The 17,463-nt window shown below is 37.4% G+C and overlaps 1 protein-coding gene across 1 annotated transcript; it reads left to right on the top strand.

Moving 5' to 3' along the window:
* Positions 1-377: 377 nt before the first annotated feature.
* DCAF12L2 (DDB1 and CUL4 associated factor 12 like 2) lies at positions 378-4,056 on the top strand. Its single transcript, XM_072745020.1, has one exon. The coding sequence runs from the start codon at positions 576-578 to the stop codon at positions 2,001-2,003; it is 1,428 nt and encodes a 475-aa protein (XP_072601121.1). The 5' UTR covers positions 378-575; the 3' UTR covers positions 2,004-4,056.
* The last annotated feature ends 13,407 nt before the right edge of the window (positions 4,057-17,463 follow it).

Genomic DNA, 17,463 nt, shown 5'->3' with positions numbered 1-17,463 from the left:
GGCTCTGGGATCGCGGAGCGCTGGCCCTGGGTGAGTCTCCCCACCGCGGGCTCTATCCCCCCTTCCCGCCCCCCTCCGACCCCTCCCAGGCTGGCGTGTGCTACCCGGCGCCCCCCGCTCGCTCCCTGCCGGCTCCTCCCGCTGTCTCCGCCCCCTCACACTGGGTCCCCCCGCGTCGTCCTCGTCCCGCTCAGACTCGCCGGCCGCACTTCCCGCCCTCGCCTATCCCCGCCGCCGCGGCCGCGGCCGCCCTTGCCGCGGGACTGCACTCGCGCTCCGCCCGCGGTCGGCTCACGCCCAGCTCCCTCCGGCCCGCGTTCCATGCCCGGCCCGCCGCCCCCGCCGCCCCCGCCGCCCTCGCCTCCCTCGCCGCCCTCGCCGCCGCAGCCGCGTCCCGCACTCGGGAGGCTCCGCGCCCTGCGGTCGCTCTAGCCTCCTGGCCCCTGAGAGCCCGACCTCCGGGCTGACGCGGAGGCGCCGCGGTCCCTGCCGCCGCCACGGCCAACACGGGTGCCGCGCGCCGCCGCCGCCGCCGCGCCGCCGCCGCGCCCGCCGCCACTCGCCCGCCGCCCACCATGGCCCTGCAGCAAACAGGTAGCAGGAAGCGGAAAGCGCCGGCGATCGAGGCGGGCGCCGCGGGCTCGTCGTGCCAGGGCTCGGCGGCGGGGGCGGCGGGGGCGGCGGGGGCGGCGGGGGCGGCGGGGTCCCCCGAGGGGCCGCTGCTGCCCAAGAAGCAGAGGCGGCGGGCGACGCGGCGGTCGCTGGTGCACTACCTGCAGGGCCGCGAGGTGGGCGCGCGGGGCGGCGCGGGGCTGCCGGGCTCCGAGGGCGAGCTGCGCGGCTACGCGGTGCAGAAGCTGCCTGAGCTGCTGAGGGAGCGCGAGCTGGCGCTGGGCACGCTCAACAAGGTGTTCGCGTCGCAGTGGCTGAACGGCAGGCAGGTGGTGTGCGGGACCAAGTGTAACACTCTGTTCGTGGTGGACGTGCACTCGGGCCAGATCACGCGCATCCCCCTGATGCGGGACCGGGGGCCCTGGCTGGCCCAGGCCCAGCCGACCTGCGGCATCCACGCCATCGAGCTGAATCCCTCCAAGACGCTTCTGGCCACCGGGGGCGAGAACCCCAACAGCCTGGCGGTCTACCACCTGCCCACCCTGGACCCCGTGTGCCTGGGCGACCGCCACGGCCACAAGGACTGGATCTTCAGCATCGCCTGGATGAGCGACACGGTGGCCGTGAGCGGCTCCCGCGACGGCACCGTGGCGCTGTGGCGGATGGACCCCGACGTGTTCAACGGCAGCATCGCCTGGCACAACGACGCCGGGCTCCCCGTGTACGCCCACATCCGGCCGAGGGACGTGGAGACCATCCCCAGGTCGAGCACCAGCCCCAGCAACCGCAAGGTGCGGGCCCTGGCCTTCAGCGGCAAGAACCAGGAGCTGGGAGCCGTGTCCCTGGACGGCTACTTCCACCTGTGGAAAGCCCGGGGCGCTCTATCCAGGCTGCTGTCCGTCAGGCTGCCCTACTGCCGAGAGAACGTGTGCCTGACCTTCTGCGACGAGTTGTCCCTGTACGCGGTGGGCTCCCAGTCCCACGTCTCCTTCCTGGACCCGCGCCAGGGCCACCAGAACATCCGGCCCCTGTGCTCCAGGGAGGGGGGCACGGGTGTACGCTCCCTGAGCTTCTACCAGCACGTCGTGACTGTGGGCACGGGCCACGGCTCCCTGCTCTTCTACGACATCCGCGCCCAGAGGTTCCTGGAGGAGAGGGCCTCAGCCAGCCGCGACTCCTCTCCCGGGCCCTCGGGGAGGAAGCTCAAGCTCACCTGTGGCAGAGGCTGGCTCAACCACGACGACCTGTGGGTGAACTACTTCGGGGGCATGGGCGACTTCCCCAACGCGCTCTACACCCACTGCTACAACTGGCCCGAGATGAAGCTCTTCGTGGCTGGAGGACCGCTCCCTTCAGGCCTCCATGGGAACTACGCAGGCCTCTGGACCTAAGGGTGCCCGCTGTGTCCTCAGAGGGCCCGGACTTGCCTCCCGGGCCCCTCTCACTTTCCTTCCCAACGCTGTGTTTGTGCTTCTTAATTCAATGTGCTGTTTGTCTTCCAGGTGGAAAGGGCCCAGCTTATCAGTGCTTAGTGTATTATGCACAGACAGAAAGCAAAGGTGATCTTTGGGCAATCAAAACTTGGCTTTAAGATTTTTCTGAATCTCCCTCAACACAAGTGTCTTTTTTTGCCTTCTCTTACACAGACTTTTGTCTAATCCTTAATTGTGTTCTTTCAGTGATTGACGTATATTTTTTCTTTCGGCTGCTGTAGACATGGTAGCCACTATAATTCAGTACTTCAATTTTACCAGTGTTTCGAAAGTATGATCAGATCTTCTACACATTTTGGATGTATGGTATTTTGGGATAATGTGTGCTAAAAAGTATCTTTTGGGATGGTTGGAATAACTAACCCTGGTATATATAACAGGGCAGGTGTTTAGCCCTGCTCCAGAAAATGCATTTCAAGATCTAGATTGCCACCATTTGGCGCCTGTTTTATTTGGATTTTGGAACCCAGGCATTTGTTGTTTGTGTATTTTTGTACATAAAATATTTAAAAATATGTTTTCTTAGTCAAAAAATCTCACAGTGGTGTTCATCCTACTAATCATAATTTTGATTATTCAGTAAAATTTAGCATAATACCCCCAGGCCCTCAGCCTTCTTTTTTAAAGCTGCTATATTATGGCCTGATTTCCTGGGTAGCATTTATACTACAGATTTCATAAATAGCTAAGCAAAAGTGGCCTGTAAGTGGCAGGACAATCAGGGAAGTACTTTTTGGGGTAAACATTCTTTAAAGTTTAGGTAACACTATCCAGGCAGCCATTTACAGAGAAAGACCAGCTGTTGTGCTCAACGTAGAGTTGTTGACAATTTCTTATTGTGTACATAGATAATTCTTTTATCTGGATTTGAGTATGTGATGTATTGCAGAAAAAATAAAACATGTTTAGCATTTTAGCAATTGTTAGGCTAAAGTTTCTGAATGCTTAAATATACACTTTATTTTTTCTTAATTTTCCTTCTAGGAATATATTTATCAAAGTCAAAATCTTCCAAGAGAGAAACCAAAGCTGAAACATCAGCAGTGCACACATTAACTTTTTACATTTTTTTTTGAAAAGCAAATTTATGCTACTATCATGGGTGAAAAGATTAAATAACATCTTCAATACCTTATCAACATAACTTGCTATAGGTTGGGACAGTTAGGAATCTTGTATTTTTAAGATGATTTAACAAACAATTGTATTTAAGAAAAAAGTCCAGGTTGGTTATAGCTACCTACTCACATATATTGTATGTTGGTGTATGTATACATTCCCTTGTCAGGAAGAGGCATATATGTATACCATTTTACATGTGCACATATTCCTAATATTTTAAACTACATCTATTAACACTTGGTCTTTATTTTAATTTTGTTTTATTTAAATTAAGTAATACATACACATGATAAAAAAAAGACCTACTGTATAGAAAGTGTACAGTGAAAAGTAAGTCTCATATCCTAAGATCCCTGATCTCTTGCCCATAGATCATGAGCAGTACATTTTGTGTCTGTATCCATTTAGAAATGGTTGATACATTTATAAGCATACATGTACCTGTGCATGCAATTTTTATATAAATGACAGCATGTGCTGCATATATCTGTACCATTTTTGTCGCAAAATCTCAGAGATTATTTCTTATAAGTATTTACCCAATTAATTTTATTTTTACAGTATTTCCCTGAATGGTTGGAACATACTTTATTCATTACACCTTTAATGAGCGTATATATTGATTCTTTTTTCTGTTCCTATAAACTATTCTGCAGTGATTACTTAGGTGCATACATTTTTGGGCACATGTGTTAGTATATCTGCAGGATAAATTCCTAGAAATGGAATTGCTGGATCAATTTTATATGTAATAGCCATTGCCAAATTACCCTCCAAAGAGGTCCTACCAATTTAACCTCCCATAAATAATGTATGCACGCCTGCTTCACCGCTTGCCAACGATGTGTCATCGAACTCTCAGCTCTTTGACTACCAGATTTCTGCTTGATTTTGGTCCTTTCTAAGCCACTATGGCTAGGTTAGATTTGTGGTGAGAATACCAAGTAGGTTCTGAAACAAAGATGGAGAATATGGGGAAATGAGGGCAAACAATAATAATACTGTCAAACCAAAGGCAGAGAACACCTACAGTTCAGGCTAATTTATTTGGAGATGGATTACAAAGTACTACATTCCTTAGATTCTTAGTTGGACCTAGTCGGATTATCTGGCATATTCCACCCTCATTTCACTTGTATCCAATGCCACTAAAGAAAGTCCAAGAAGGAAATAATGAGAGCCTGAATTAGGATATTTGAGGTAAATGTGAAGAGGGAGGAAGTTATTAGAAAAACGGGGAAAATAAAATGAACAATATTTGTTATTTCATGTGGAGGATGAAGAAAGCCAAAGAATTTAGGTGGACTCTAAGGCTCTGGCTTGACTGTAAATGTATAATGTCAACAAGTGAATACAGAGAATATAGGCACAAAGGATATATATGGAGGGTGATCAACTCAATTTGGGACATGTTGAATTTGAAGTGCCTATTTGACATCAGAAGAATATACCTAGTGAAAAATTGGCTGTAGATCCCAGAATGAGATTTCTCACTGCTGGGAAGGTGAGTGATATGAAATGTTGGGAAACTCTCCTTTTTGGAAGCAAGCAAGCTTATCAAGGATCCTACAAACCAATGAAGAAGAAAAAATAGATGTGGGGAGAATATAAAATTGAAGAGGCTTATTTTACTCAAATGCCATTGCCTCATCAGCCTGAGACAGCAAAATATTTCCTCAATACTAAAATTATAATAATTTTTGAGCCTTAACCCCAGTCATAAAGGGCAGTTTTTCTCCCAGCTATCCTCCTAAATATTTACCTGGGACCTCACATCAGCCCATTAAGCTATTTCATTAATCAACTGCTGGTACCTTCTTGGAGAATGAAAAGTCAGACCTTAGTCACAAAGCATAACTTCATAGTGATTTCTGGACCACTTAGCCTGCTGGTCTGAGACGTCTCTAGCACTCCCAATGGCTTGCTGGTACCAGCATCTCCGGCAGCCATCCTGAAGCCCTGGCAGCCTCACAGAGGTGGGGTATCACCTCACCACCAGCTGCAACTAGCTCTTGTTTTGAGTTCCCACCTTAATGCCACAGGTGCAGGTCTCTGCCAATTTTCCCAGGCTGCAAAAGGACAAGGGAGGTGTCTAATGGAAGATGTGCCTTTCCTCAGTATCACAAGCACAAGAGCACAAATACAAAAAATTAAAAGAAAGAAAGAAGAAATAATCACAGGTACAGATTTATTAATTTATTAGGTAGGTAAATGTAAAACCTGAGTGAAAAAAAACTATCAGAAGACATAAATGACTAAACTTTTTCCAAGAAGAAATATGAAACCGTAACAGATAATTAATCCTAAAAAATTGTGAATGTTATTTTTTTAATCTGCCATTTCCTTTTAAAAAATAACACATGTAAGTAAGGAATGAAACAAGGATTCTAAAAATCACCACCAGTATTTAATATTATTAAAAATTCTAGATACAGAAATTAGAAAATATAGAAAAATAAAAGATATAAATATTAGAGAAAGCAGTTATAATTATTTGCAGATGATATGACTGGAAAAAATCATCCAAATGAGCCAACCAAAAAATTTGTTAGGAACAATGAAATAATGCTGTAAGATATTCAGTTTTGAAATTAATATATGAAACTTCAATACTTTTCTATTTTTACTTACTCAGCAAATATTCCTTAAATGCTTATCACATACCTGGCATTTTCCAGGTGCTAGAGATACTATGGTGAACAAGATAAGCAAGCTATGCCCTTATAAGTTTCGCAGTCCATTGAGAAAGAAAGGCATAATGAACACACAAACTAGTAAATGTATGGAATGTCAGATGTTTACCAATCTTAATAAATAAATCAGAGATTAGAGGATAGGAATTCTGGGGGGGGGGGATGCAATTGATTTTAATATTTTTATTTAGATAAAAACTTAAAATAATAAAAATATTATTTCTTATTTCTCTCTTAATTTATTGAGATATAATTGACACTATATGTTTACAACATGCTTCAATATTTGTATGTACTGTGAAATGATTACCAAGTCTGTTTTACACCCATCAGTTCACAGTTAAAATTTTTTCTTATAATGAGAAATTTTAAAATTAACCCTCTTAGCAACTTTCAGAAATGCAATAAAATACTATAAATTATATTCATCATGCTGTACATTACATCCCAAGACTTATTTGTTTTATAACTGGAAGTTTGTACCTTTCGACTCCCTTCACCTATTTAACCTACCTCTCCACCCCTATCTCTGGCAACCACCAGTCTGTTCTTCTGTTCTTTGTACGTTTTTTTTTTTTTTTTTTTAAGATTCCACATGTAAGTGTTGTCACTATGTATTTGTCTTTCTCTGATTTACTTCACTTAGCATAATGGCCTTAAGGTCTATCCATGTTGTAAATGGTGAGATCTTCTTTTTATGGCTGAATGGTATTCAAGTGTGTGTGTGTGTGTGTGTGTGTGTGTGTGTAGCATGTTTTCTTTATCCATTCATTCATTGATGAATACTTAGGTTGTGTCCATGTCTTGGCTATTATAAATAATGCTGCAGTGAACATGGGGGTACATATATGTTTTTGAGTCAGGGATTTCATTTCCTTTGGATAAATACCTAGAAGTGGAATCACTGGATCATTTAGTAATTCTGTTTTAATAGTTTAAGAAACCTCCATGCTGTTCTCCACAGTGTCTGCACCAATTTACATTCCCACCAACCATGCACAAGGGTTCACTTTTCTCCACATTCTTGCCAACACTTGTTATTTTTTGTCTTTTTGATAATAGCTATTCTAACAGGTGTAAAGTGGTATCTCATTGTGCTTCTTATTGCATTTATGTACCTGATTATTAGTGATGTTGAGCAACTTTTCATGTGTCTGTTGGCCATCTGTAGGTCTTATTTGGGAAAATTATGTTCAGATCCTCTGCCTATTTTTCAATTAGATTTTTGCTATTGAGTTGTATGAATTCTTTATATATTTTAGATATTAAACCCTTATCAGATATATGATTTGCAAATATTTCTCCCATTCCATAGGCTGGCTTTTCATTTTGTTGATGGTTTCACTTTGCAATGCAGAAGCTTTTTAGTTTGATGTAGACTCTTTAATCCATTTTGAATAGATTTCTGTGTATGGTGTAAGATAGTGTCAATATTTTGCAGATGGCTGTCCAGTTTTTCCTACACCATTTATTGATGAGACTGTCCTTTCCCCATTGTACATTCTTGGCTCATTTATTGTAAATTAATTGGCCATATATGTGTGGGTTTATTTCTGTCCTTTCTATTCTATTCCGAAAGAGAATAGGGGTTAGGAATTCTGAGTGAGATGAAATTTTAAATAAAGTTTGTGGGAGCCTGGTCAATAAGTTAAGATTTGGGCTGAGATTTGAAGGAAGTGACAAAGTGAGCCATACAGCTGTGTCAGTGAAGAGGGTGTGCAGGTGGAGGGAATATGAAGTACAGAGATCTGAGGTCGGACCATTCTGGTATGTGTGTTAGAGTAGTAGAAAGACGACTAGTGTTTTTGGAGCAAAGTGCATTGAGAAAGGGGTAAAGCCAGAGAGGTAAGAGGATGATATCATGCAGAGATCTGTAAGTACTTATAAGAATCTTGGACTTTACTTTGAATGATATGAAAAGCCAGGGAAGGTTTTGAAGAGATTTATGTTTTAGAAATAAACTTGGATGCTATGTAGATATAATATATTATAAACTATAGTAGGAAAAGACAGAGAAGGAGGGGCATCACTTAGTAGGTAACTGCAATAGTCCAGATCAAAGGTGATTTGACCATATGTAAAACTAATCAGTTTAACAATTCAGTGGAGCTTGTGGTTCAAAATGACAGACCCCTCCTTGTAAGGATCTTACAGAAGTGACAGTAAGATTATTTAAGTTGAATAACTCCATGTTAGGACTGTAAAAAAGAGTGCCATTATCAGATCAGATATTTTGACGATGTTCTGGAAAACAGGAAATAGATAGGATCACGTTGACAAATAAAGAAAGCTGAGCATGGTTACCACAAGCCTAAGACACAACTATGAAAATGCTGCCATTTTTATGGAAGCCAGTCTTCACAGAGAATCTCCCACAAAGATTCCATGCTATATTTTGACATACATCAATAGCAGGAATGATTTTTGAAGTGTCAGGTAGAGTTGGTAGGCTGTCCATGAATGTGCTTATCTGTTGGACTTTTCTCCAAATAGTGGAATGCTATACAATTGCTAAAATTCTGGAGTTCATTCTTTATGTACTGACATGGAGAAGTAGCCTTGATAATGTTAGATGAAATAAGCAAATTGCAAACCAGATGCATATTATAATCCATTTTTGTTTAAAAATAGGAGGAGGAAGATAAGAGGAAGAAGTAAACAGTATAAGAATATATACAAAAGGATTAACTGTGTGTTTCTAAGAGAGAGTATACTAGGGGATTTCTTCATATTTTATATATTTAAGTAATATTTGAACTATGTTTTTCTTCAGTTAACAGAAGGGAAAAAAATGATGAAGATACCTTTTTAAATAATTCTTTTTCAAGTAGGCTCCATCCTGGGCATGGAGCTCAACACAAGACTCGACATGGAGACTCAACACAAGACTCCAGCATGGAGCTCAACACAAGACTCAAACTCACAACTCTGAGATCAAGACCTGAGCTGAGATCAAGAATCAGATGCTTAACAGACTGAACCACCAGATGTCCCTGAATATACCTTTTAAAAGGCCTGGTTGGAGTGAAGAAGAGATGAAGACAGGAATAAATGATCAATGGTGCCCAATGTAGCAGAAGCCAAAATAAGCTGAAGTACAGAAAAATTCATTTTCATATAATATTTAAGTCCATGTAGGCCTTTTGCCAAAACAATTGCAATAGTGACCAACTGCATTCCCTCTAAGAAGGGATACAAGTCAGTGTGTCTCAAAATTGAATCATGGAAACTTTTGTCCCATTAGCACCTGACAGGACTGTGGTTTTCTAGTTCTTCCTTCTCATCTCCTCAAAACAGCTGGTTTTGGGTAACTACTGTGAGAATTACATGGGCACTACCTCAGTGTCTGTAGAATAGGGATATAAGTTTTCCTGACCCCAATGCAGAACATGACCCAGCGCCTACCAATTTCAAGAATTCATGTTGTTCTTTAAACTTTCCTGCTACATATACAGCATATATTACATATATTAAAGTTTGTAATTATATAGAACCATAATATATAAATTATAATATGTTATATGTTATAATCTCTTTATAATCTCTACATAATATACTATATAATTTATATATATAATATTCATAGCTAAAAGCTGATTTGAAGAACCTGTAATACTAGAGACATCCAATTCTCTGGCATACTCATATTTTTCTCAAAGCATCTCTCTGATTAATTATATGACCACAATTTAAGTTTGAGTCTTAATGCCTATATGTCCATTAATCTTCTCTAGTCTCTTATTCCCAGCTATAATTATAGTGGGGAGGAGAGTTTTAGCTTTGGAATAAACCCAGATATATTCTTAGTCATTGCTATAACACTCAAATCTGTTCCCATCTCTGATGTCCTTTACTGATAATAAGGCCAGTCCTACATTATATTAATCTAACCTCTGACAAAAAGGAGACTTGGTTTTATTATTTATAGGAGGCAAGGAGAAAAATAATCACTCAGAACTTTACACGTTATATTGAGTTATAGCCAGAGAAATGGAAGAAATATAATTCATAAGGTCTTTTATTCTCAATATTAGGACTTGAGTACTACTAATACATGGGAGCATATTTGCTGCACATACCTCTCTGTTATTAATCAGAGGACTTTGGAAATCTAGACACTTTCACTTACAAAGGATAATAATCAATGCATGAGTCTTCAGTTAAATATCACAAATATTTAGCATTGGGAATACAAGACAAACCAGAGATACAATACCTAAATTTGTTCATTGATCTTGCTTTTCAGTAGGTTTTATCCAGTAATTAGTCATAATATTGACACACAGTATAATAGCTAGTTGATGTAACTATAAGCTATAAACTGTTGGTTCACTGAGAACCATTGAAATCAGTATTTAGACTAATGTGGGCAAAACTACCAGTTGAATAACTAATAATCCCCCCAAACCATCTAGCTGTTTTGAATTTGACAACCTGAGAATATAATATTATCCTGGAAAACCAAATAAATATTAACTACAAAATAAAATAAAAGACTGAGATCATGGATTAAATAATTCCCTTTGTAAAGGCAACTTCCATAAGCAAAGGAGCAGAGACATAATGGGCTCAGAACCTTCTGCTGAGAAGGGACATTAGGTACAGATATATATTAGACCTTTGGGATCTCAATAGAATAATGATTCTGTGTCACATCTATATACATAAGTAGTAACCAGTATTTCATCTTTACCTGCAAAGAGATTTTATTACTATGCTTGTTTATTGCAGTCTCTATCTTTGAGTAATTCACATATATAAACACTTGCATCCAGACAGAGATAAACTGTCCTCAATGTGAGGAGCTCAAGGTAATGTCTTATTAAAATCTTGAATGTTCTTTTTTTTACTTTATATCTCTCCATGGGTGACTCACCCAGTCTCAAAATGAAGAATACAAGTCAAACTAATGGCAGAGCACTGCAGTCACCCACAGCATCTATTATTGTTGTATTTTTCTCAATTTGCTGGGCTGAGTATTGAGTAATGAATGACAACTTGGAACTACCATTCTTTGGGAATATTGAAACATTAAAAAAAAATCTCAAAACTTCTAAGCCGTGTAACAACCAAGCCTTCATTTTACTTCAATATTTTGAGTTGCTGCTCAGATAATAGCAATTAGTTCTGACATTGTAAAGGTACAAATTGTATATGGTACATTAGGGGAATCAAGTGGAATAAGTGACTATCTTTCAGAATTTTTTCTATCAATGAAGTTTTTCCTAAGGTCAATTCTTATGGAGAAAAAAAATGGTAAATAGGTATGATAATTTGTTCAACTGTTATTATTAGCATGTACCCACAGAATATATCGCCAACAATAGGATTAATGAATGATAAAATTGTGTAGGTCTATAAAGACTATTAAAGATCATATAACACTAATTTTTAGAGATCAAAATACTTTTTAGCAGTAATTTTAAATGTGATTCTTGACTTTTAATTTTAGAAATAACAAAATATACAACTAATACAGCAAAAACTCATGTTTCTACCATCTAGAATTAACTGAAAGTAAAATCATAGAAGTAGAAGCCCTCATTTAACATTATAATTATAAATTCTCTTCTCACCTCCCCAGAGATCATCACTGTAATCATTCAGCAAGTATCTGTCCAATTCAAGTTTTATACTGCTATGTATTTATAATTATTTAACAAATACTTAAGTACTTAGAATGTTCCAGTTATTAATATTTTCCAAAGATTTGCTCATTTAATTCTTATAGTGATCCACATTTTACAGATCACCATTTTACAAAGGAGTAATCAAATAATTTGCCCAAGTTCATGAGAGGTAATAAAATGCATAGCTATATCTAGGGTCAGTTCATACATGTGCATATTTCCATCTATAATATATAGAAAGACTTTCATTAATTTTGTGTGAACTTTTCAGCAATCTTCTTTTTTCACTTAACATGTATTTGAGACCTTTAATAATATGTGTATATATATGTTTAGTTTATTTTAAACACTGGATCATCTATTATGTGACTATACCTCAATATATGTATTATATCAATAGACAATCAGGTTCTCACCTAGCTTTCTGTATTTCAAACTATGTTATAATACACACATTAAAAAAAGTAGTTTGTGATGCACACGTGGTAATTACTCTCTATTTTTATAAGTTAATTTTTAAAATAATCTCTACACTCAGTGTGGGGCTCAAACTCACAATTCTAAGATCATGAGACTCTTCCAATTGACACTGAGCATACTCTTTCAACTGAGCTGGCCAGGCCCCCCTGCTGCTCTATATTTTTTAAAATGTAGAAGTAGATTTCTTGTTTCATATATTGTGTGCATTTTCAATTTGCTTCATACTACCAAAACAGTATTCTGAGCTTGCTATAGTAAGAGAAAGTAATCCCAAAGATCCCTGCCCCCCGATATGTATGTACTTTTCCCCAGGAATACAGGCAGTATTCTGGATGATCCCATTAAGGAATTTTGTAGCTATAATTGAAATCTCAAATTGATGATTTTAACATAAGATTAATTAGGGTGGGCCTGACTTAATCAGGTGAACTCTTAAAAGGGACTGGGAGAAGAGAAAACATTGAAGTGTGAGAGGTTTTTGACACGAGACAGATTCACTGTTGCTGGCTTTGAAAATGGAGAAGTGACATGAATAATTCTGAAGGTGGTCTCCAGGAGTTGATGGCAACCTCTAGTCAACAGTAAGCAAGAAAAGGGAAACTTCAGTCCTACAACTGCAAGGAATTGAATTCTGCCAACAACATGAACAAACTTGGAAGTAGATTCTTCCCAGAGTTTCCAGAAAAGAACAGAACAGGACAAAATACTGATTTCATCTTTGTAAGACTCTAAGCAGGTAACCTGGTTATATTATGCCTGGACTTCCAACCTACAGAAGTGTGAGGTAATAAATGGGGACTGTTTTAAGCTGTTCAGTTTATGGTAATTTCTTAGGCAGTAATAGAAAACTAAAGCTAACTGTGTCAACTTATATTCCCATAAGCAGTGTCTAAAATTTCCTTTTACCTCATATTCTCACCAACACTTGGTATTTTTTCATATTTTAATTTTTGCCAATCTGATGGATTAAATATGCTACTGTTTTAATTTGAATATCCTTGTTTGCTTGCTGGCAACCAGATGGTTTTATAGATGATGAAAGTTAAACCAGAGTGAACATGTTTACTCATGTCCTATAGCTAATTAAGAAGCAGAATGGAGATTAAAAGTTTGAGTTAAGAAATGAGATATGTCACTCCTCTGAAAACCCATGAGTATAAAAATAACTTTTATCTCATAGTCATTCAATAAATATAAATGGAACATGTAATACATCTACATCAGTTTTTATCACTGTAATATAAAGATATCCTATAACTGAAGCACAATCTGATAAACAAACAAACATGGAAATAGATAGGGGCTGGTAATTTAGTTATAAGATGTTCTGGAAAAAAAAGCATGGTAGAGATGATGAAAGAGATAACTGTATTTTATTGCTTTTCCCTAAAATGTGTCTTATTGACTGCATTTCTACTGATTATCGGAGCTACCACTGTCAAAACAAGCATACACTATTCCCTCATTCTCTTTCCATTAACAATTAAATAATAAAATGGTAGAACATGAGAGAATAAATATGCACTCTGAATTTAATACTATATTTACAGAGGCTACTATGCAATTGCTACTTGAGTTCCTGCTGTGCTTTGCAAATACATAATTGAAGAATGTCTGTCTTTAGACAATAGTGCTAGGAAGACCTTTGTAGATTACAAATCTACTTGCTGAAATAAAAGTCAAAAATTCTTCCTTAGTATTTCTTCAGTGTAATAATAGCACAAACATGGTATGTTAAGTGTATTTTGATATGTAACAATAAACATTGAAACTTCTAATTAAATTTTTAAATGGCAGTTATTAAAATTATAATGGTAACTGTTAGTATGTTCACTACATTCAGATCTGTAGTGAGTACAGTTCTATGAATGAGTTCCAGATATTAACTAATTGAATATTGGCAGAATTTAGAAGGAACTCCTATATGTTGTTAAATATTAACAAGCTTAAATTTAAATACAAATATAAAGTGAGGTTTAAACATATAGCAGGGCTTAAGTCTTCCTAGACTCCTCCCTCTCCATTACCCCTAAATCATCAATTATTCATGTCTAGACTAAGATGTCTTTTGGATCCTTCCCCTCAGGTTATCTCCACTGCTATTGGCCTAGTTATGATGCTCAGATTCTTAAAGTGGAATTTATAAATAATTTCCTATCTTGTCTTCCTGCCTAAAGCATCATTCTGTACCAATCCATATTTTACAGTCAATACTTATCTTTCTAAACCTAGACTGTCTTCTATATAGAAGATTACTAATGACATGTGGCTAACAAAATTAAAATTAAAATTAATTTAAACAAAGTAAAATTAAAATGTTATCACAGTTCTTCAGTCACAATACTCATATTTCAATTGCTTAATAGTCACATCTCACCAATAGTACCACTTTGGACCCTGCATATATATATATATATATACTATTTCCATCATTGCAGAAGATTACATTAAACAGTGCTGCTCTAGATTATTGGTTCACAGTTTTAGTAGGGTATCAGAATGAAATGTTGGATTTACACAAAATCTGTACAAGATTGTTTATAGCAACATTATCCATAAGACATAAGGTAAAAACAACTCAAATGCCCATTAACTCTAAAATGGACAGATTATGATATATACAATGTATAGACAATTGTTGAAAATTCTCAAAATATACTATAAACCAATGAATTATGTACTTTAAAGTGATGAATTTTATGATATAAGCAGTATATCTCAATAAAGCTGTTATAAAGAACAACAATAAGAAAAATCAAATTGTGGAAATTTTAAACATTAGACTTCGGATCCTAACTCAGTTCCACAAAATTAGAATTTCTATGCAGGTATAGGAAGATAGGTAGATAAATAAATAGATAAATAGATAAAATAGTAGATGTTATATGTTATGTATATTATATTACATATAATACGTTATATAATATGTAGCTACATAATGTGCATGTTTTTTGTCATCTATATATATCAACAGGTTATCCTGATGTTAATACAGGGTTGAGAACTAGCAACAGTTCTCAACTATTATCCCTTTAATGGCAGAGATCATGTGTTTTTGAGCTCTTGATATTCAAAATACTATAAATAAATTAAAATGGAATTGTAAAATCTGTTTCAATAACCCATGGAAAGGCAGGAAAAGTAAGAGTGAAAGAAAAAAACAGAGAGAACAGACTTGAAACAAAAGAATAAAATGGCAGACTTAAGCCCTAACATCAATAATTATATTAAATGAATGTGATCTAAATACACCAATTAAACCCAGAGGTTAGTCAATGGATTTGTAAACCTTGTCCCAACTATATTCTTTCTGCAAGAAACTCACTTCAAATATAACAATATAGGCCAGTTGAATATAAAAATCTATATAATGAAAAATTTAATCAAAAGAAAGCAGGAATGACTATATTAATATCAGATAAAGTCAACTTCAGAGCAAATAATGTTACAGACAGAGAATATTACAGAGAAAGATTATATAAAATAGTCACCAAAGGAGAGCAAGAAACTCTAAATGTGTATGCACCAAACAAAAGAGCTGCAGATTAAAGGGGAAAAATCAGAATTTATAGAAGGAATAGACATCCTTATCTTGGAAGTTGATTAAACATCTAAATAAAAAATAAGCAAAGACTCTGAAGAACTCAAAAATATCATCATCATACAGGATCCAACTGCCATTTACAGAACACTCTACCCAACAACAGTAGAATACATATTCTTTATATGTTTACATACAATATAGACAAGATACACCATATCCTAGGATAAAAAAGAATTCAGCAAATATAAAGATTTGAAGTCATACAGAGTATTCTTTGAACATAATGGAATCAAACTAAAATCAATAAATAATGACATAGGGAAATCTCCGAACACTTGCAAACTAAGCAACACACATTTATAATAATGCATGTGTCAAGAAGGAGTCTCATAATAATAAAGAAATATTGAAATGAATGAAAATGAAAGTACAAATATCAAAATTTGTAGGAAGCAGCTAAAACAGAACTGTGAGGGAAATCTATAGCATTAACTGTGAACATTAGAAAAAAAGAAAAGTCTAACTTTTATAATCTATGCTCTCATCTCAAAAACAGGAGAAGAAGAGCAAAATAGGTCCAAGTAAAATGGAAGGTTATAATAAAGATAAGAAATCAGTGGAACCAAAAACAGGAAAACAATAAAGAAAAATCAATAAAACTAAAGATAGAATTTTTTGAAAAGTTCAATAAAATTGGCAAATGTTTAGCAAGACTAACAACAAAGATACAAGTCATCAATATTGTGAATGAAACAAAGGAGATCAATACGGGTCCTAAAGTTATCAAAGAATAATAAAGGAAAACCACATACATCTCTACACAGATAAATTTGATGAATTAAGTGAAAAATACCTATTCCTTATAAAAGCAAAAACTACCACAAGTTACCTAATATTTAATTGCTCCATAATTATTAATGAACTTTAATTAATTAATTTAAAACTCCCCTAAAAAGTCTTCAGGTCCAGGTGGTTTCATTGAAGAAATCTACCAAACATTTAAAGAAGAATTAACACCAATTCCCAATTCATTTTATGAAGCTAATATTATCCTGTACCAAAGCCAGACAAAGAAAATATCAGAATAGAAAACTATAGACAATTACCCCTCATGAATATACATGTAAGAGTCCTTAACAAATATTAACAACTGAATTCAGCAATGTATAAAAATAATTATTCACTGTGACAGCGTAATCAAAGTTTTTCCGGGATGCAAGGCTGGTTAAATATTCAAAAATCAATTAATGTAATCAATCCATCATATTAAAGCCTAAAGAAAAAAAATCAAATAACCATATCAACTGATGCAGAAAGAGCATTTGATAAAATTCAATTCCCTTTCATGATAAATAATCAGATAAAAATAGGACAAGAGGGTTTCTTCATTTTGATTAAGACTCTGCAAAAAGACTACATCTAATATAGAAAATGGTGAAAAACTGAATGCAAGTTTAACAAAACAAAAATTTTACTAGCAAAATCCCAGTAAGTTTTTGTTGTTGTTTTGTTCTAAAATATATATGGAAAAGTAAAAGAATTAGAATAGCTAAATCTATTATTTTGAAAAAGAAGAGTACAGTGGGTGGAATCAATGTTCCTGACCTTAAGGCATATAGATACAGTGATAAAGCCTGTATGGTACAGGTGGAGGGATAGACACATCAATGAACTGAATAAATAATCCTAAAATAGATCTGTGCACATATGTGCATTTGATTTTTGACAAAGGTGTAAAAGCAATTCAGTGGAGGAAAGATATTCTTTTCAACATGGTGCTGGAGATATTGGACTTTCATAGAATCCCTCCAAAAAATAAACATTAACCTAAGTCTTATACCTTATACAAAAATTAACTCAAGATAGATCATGGACTTAAGTGTAAAATG

The sequence above is a fragment of the Vulpes vulpes genome, chromosome X (assembly GCF_048418805.1).
Source record: "Vulpes vulpes isolate BD-2025 chromosome X, VulVul3, whole genome shotgun sequence".
NCBI lineage: Eukaryota > Metazoa > Chordata > Mammalia > Carnivora > Canidae > Vulpes > Vulpes vulpes.
The sequence above is the reverse complement of the archived record's forward strand: the minus strand, read 5'-3'. Positions and strand labels throughout refer to the sequence as shown.

Coding starts and splice junctions, on each gene's coding strand:
- DCAF12L2 (XM_072745020.1), top strand. CDS start 576: ATGGCCCTGCAGCAAACAGGTAGCAGGAAGCGGAAAGCGCCGGCGATC.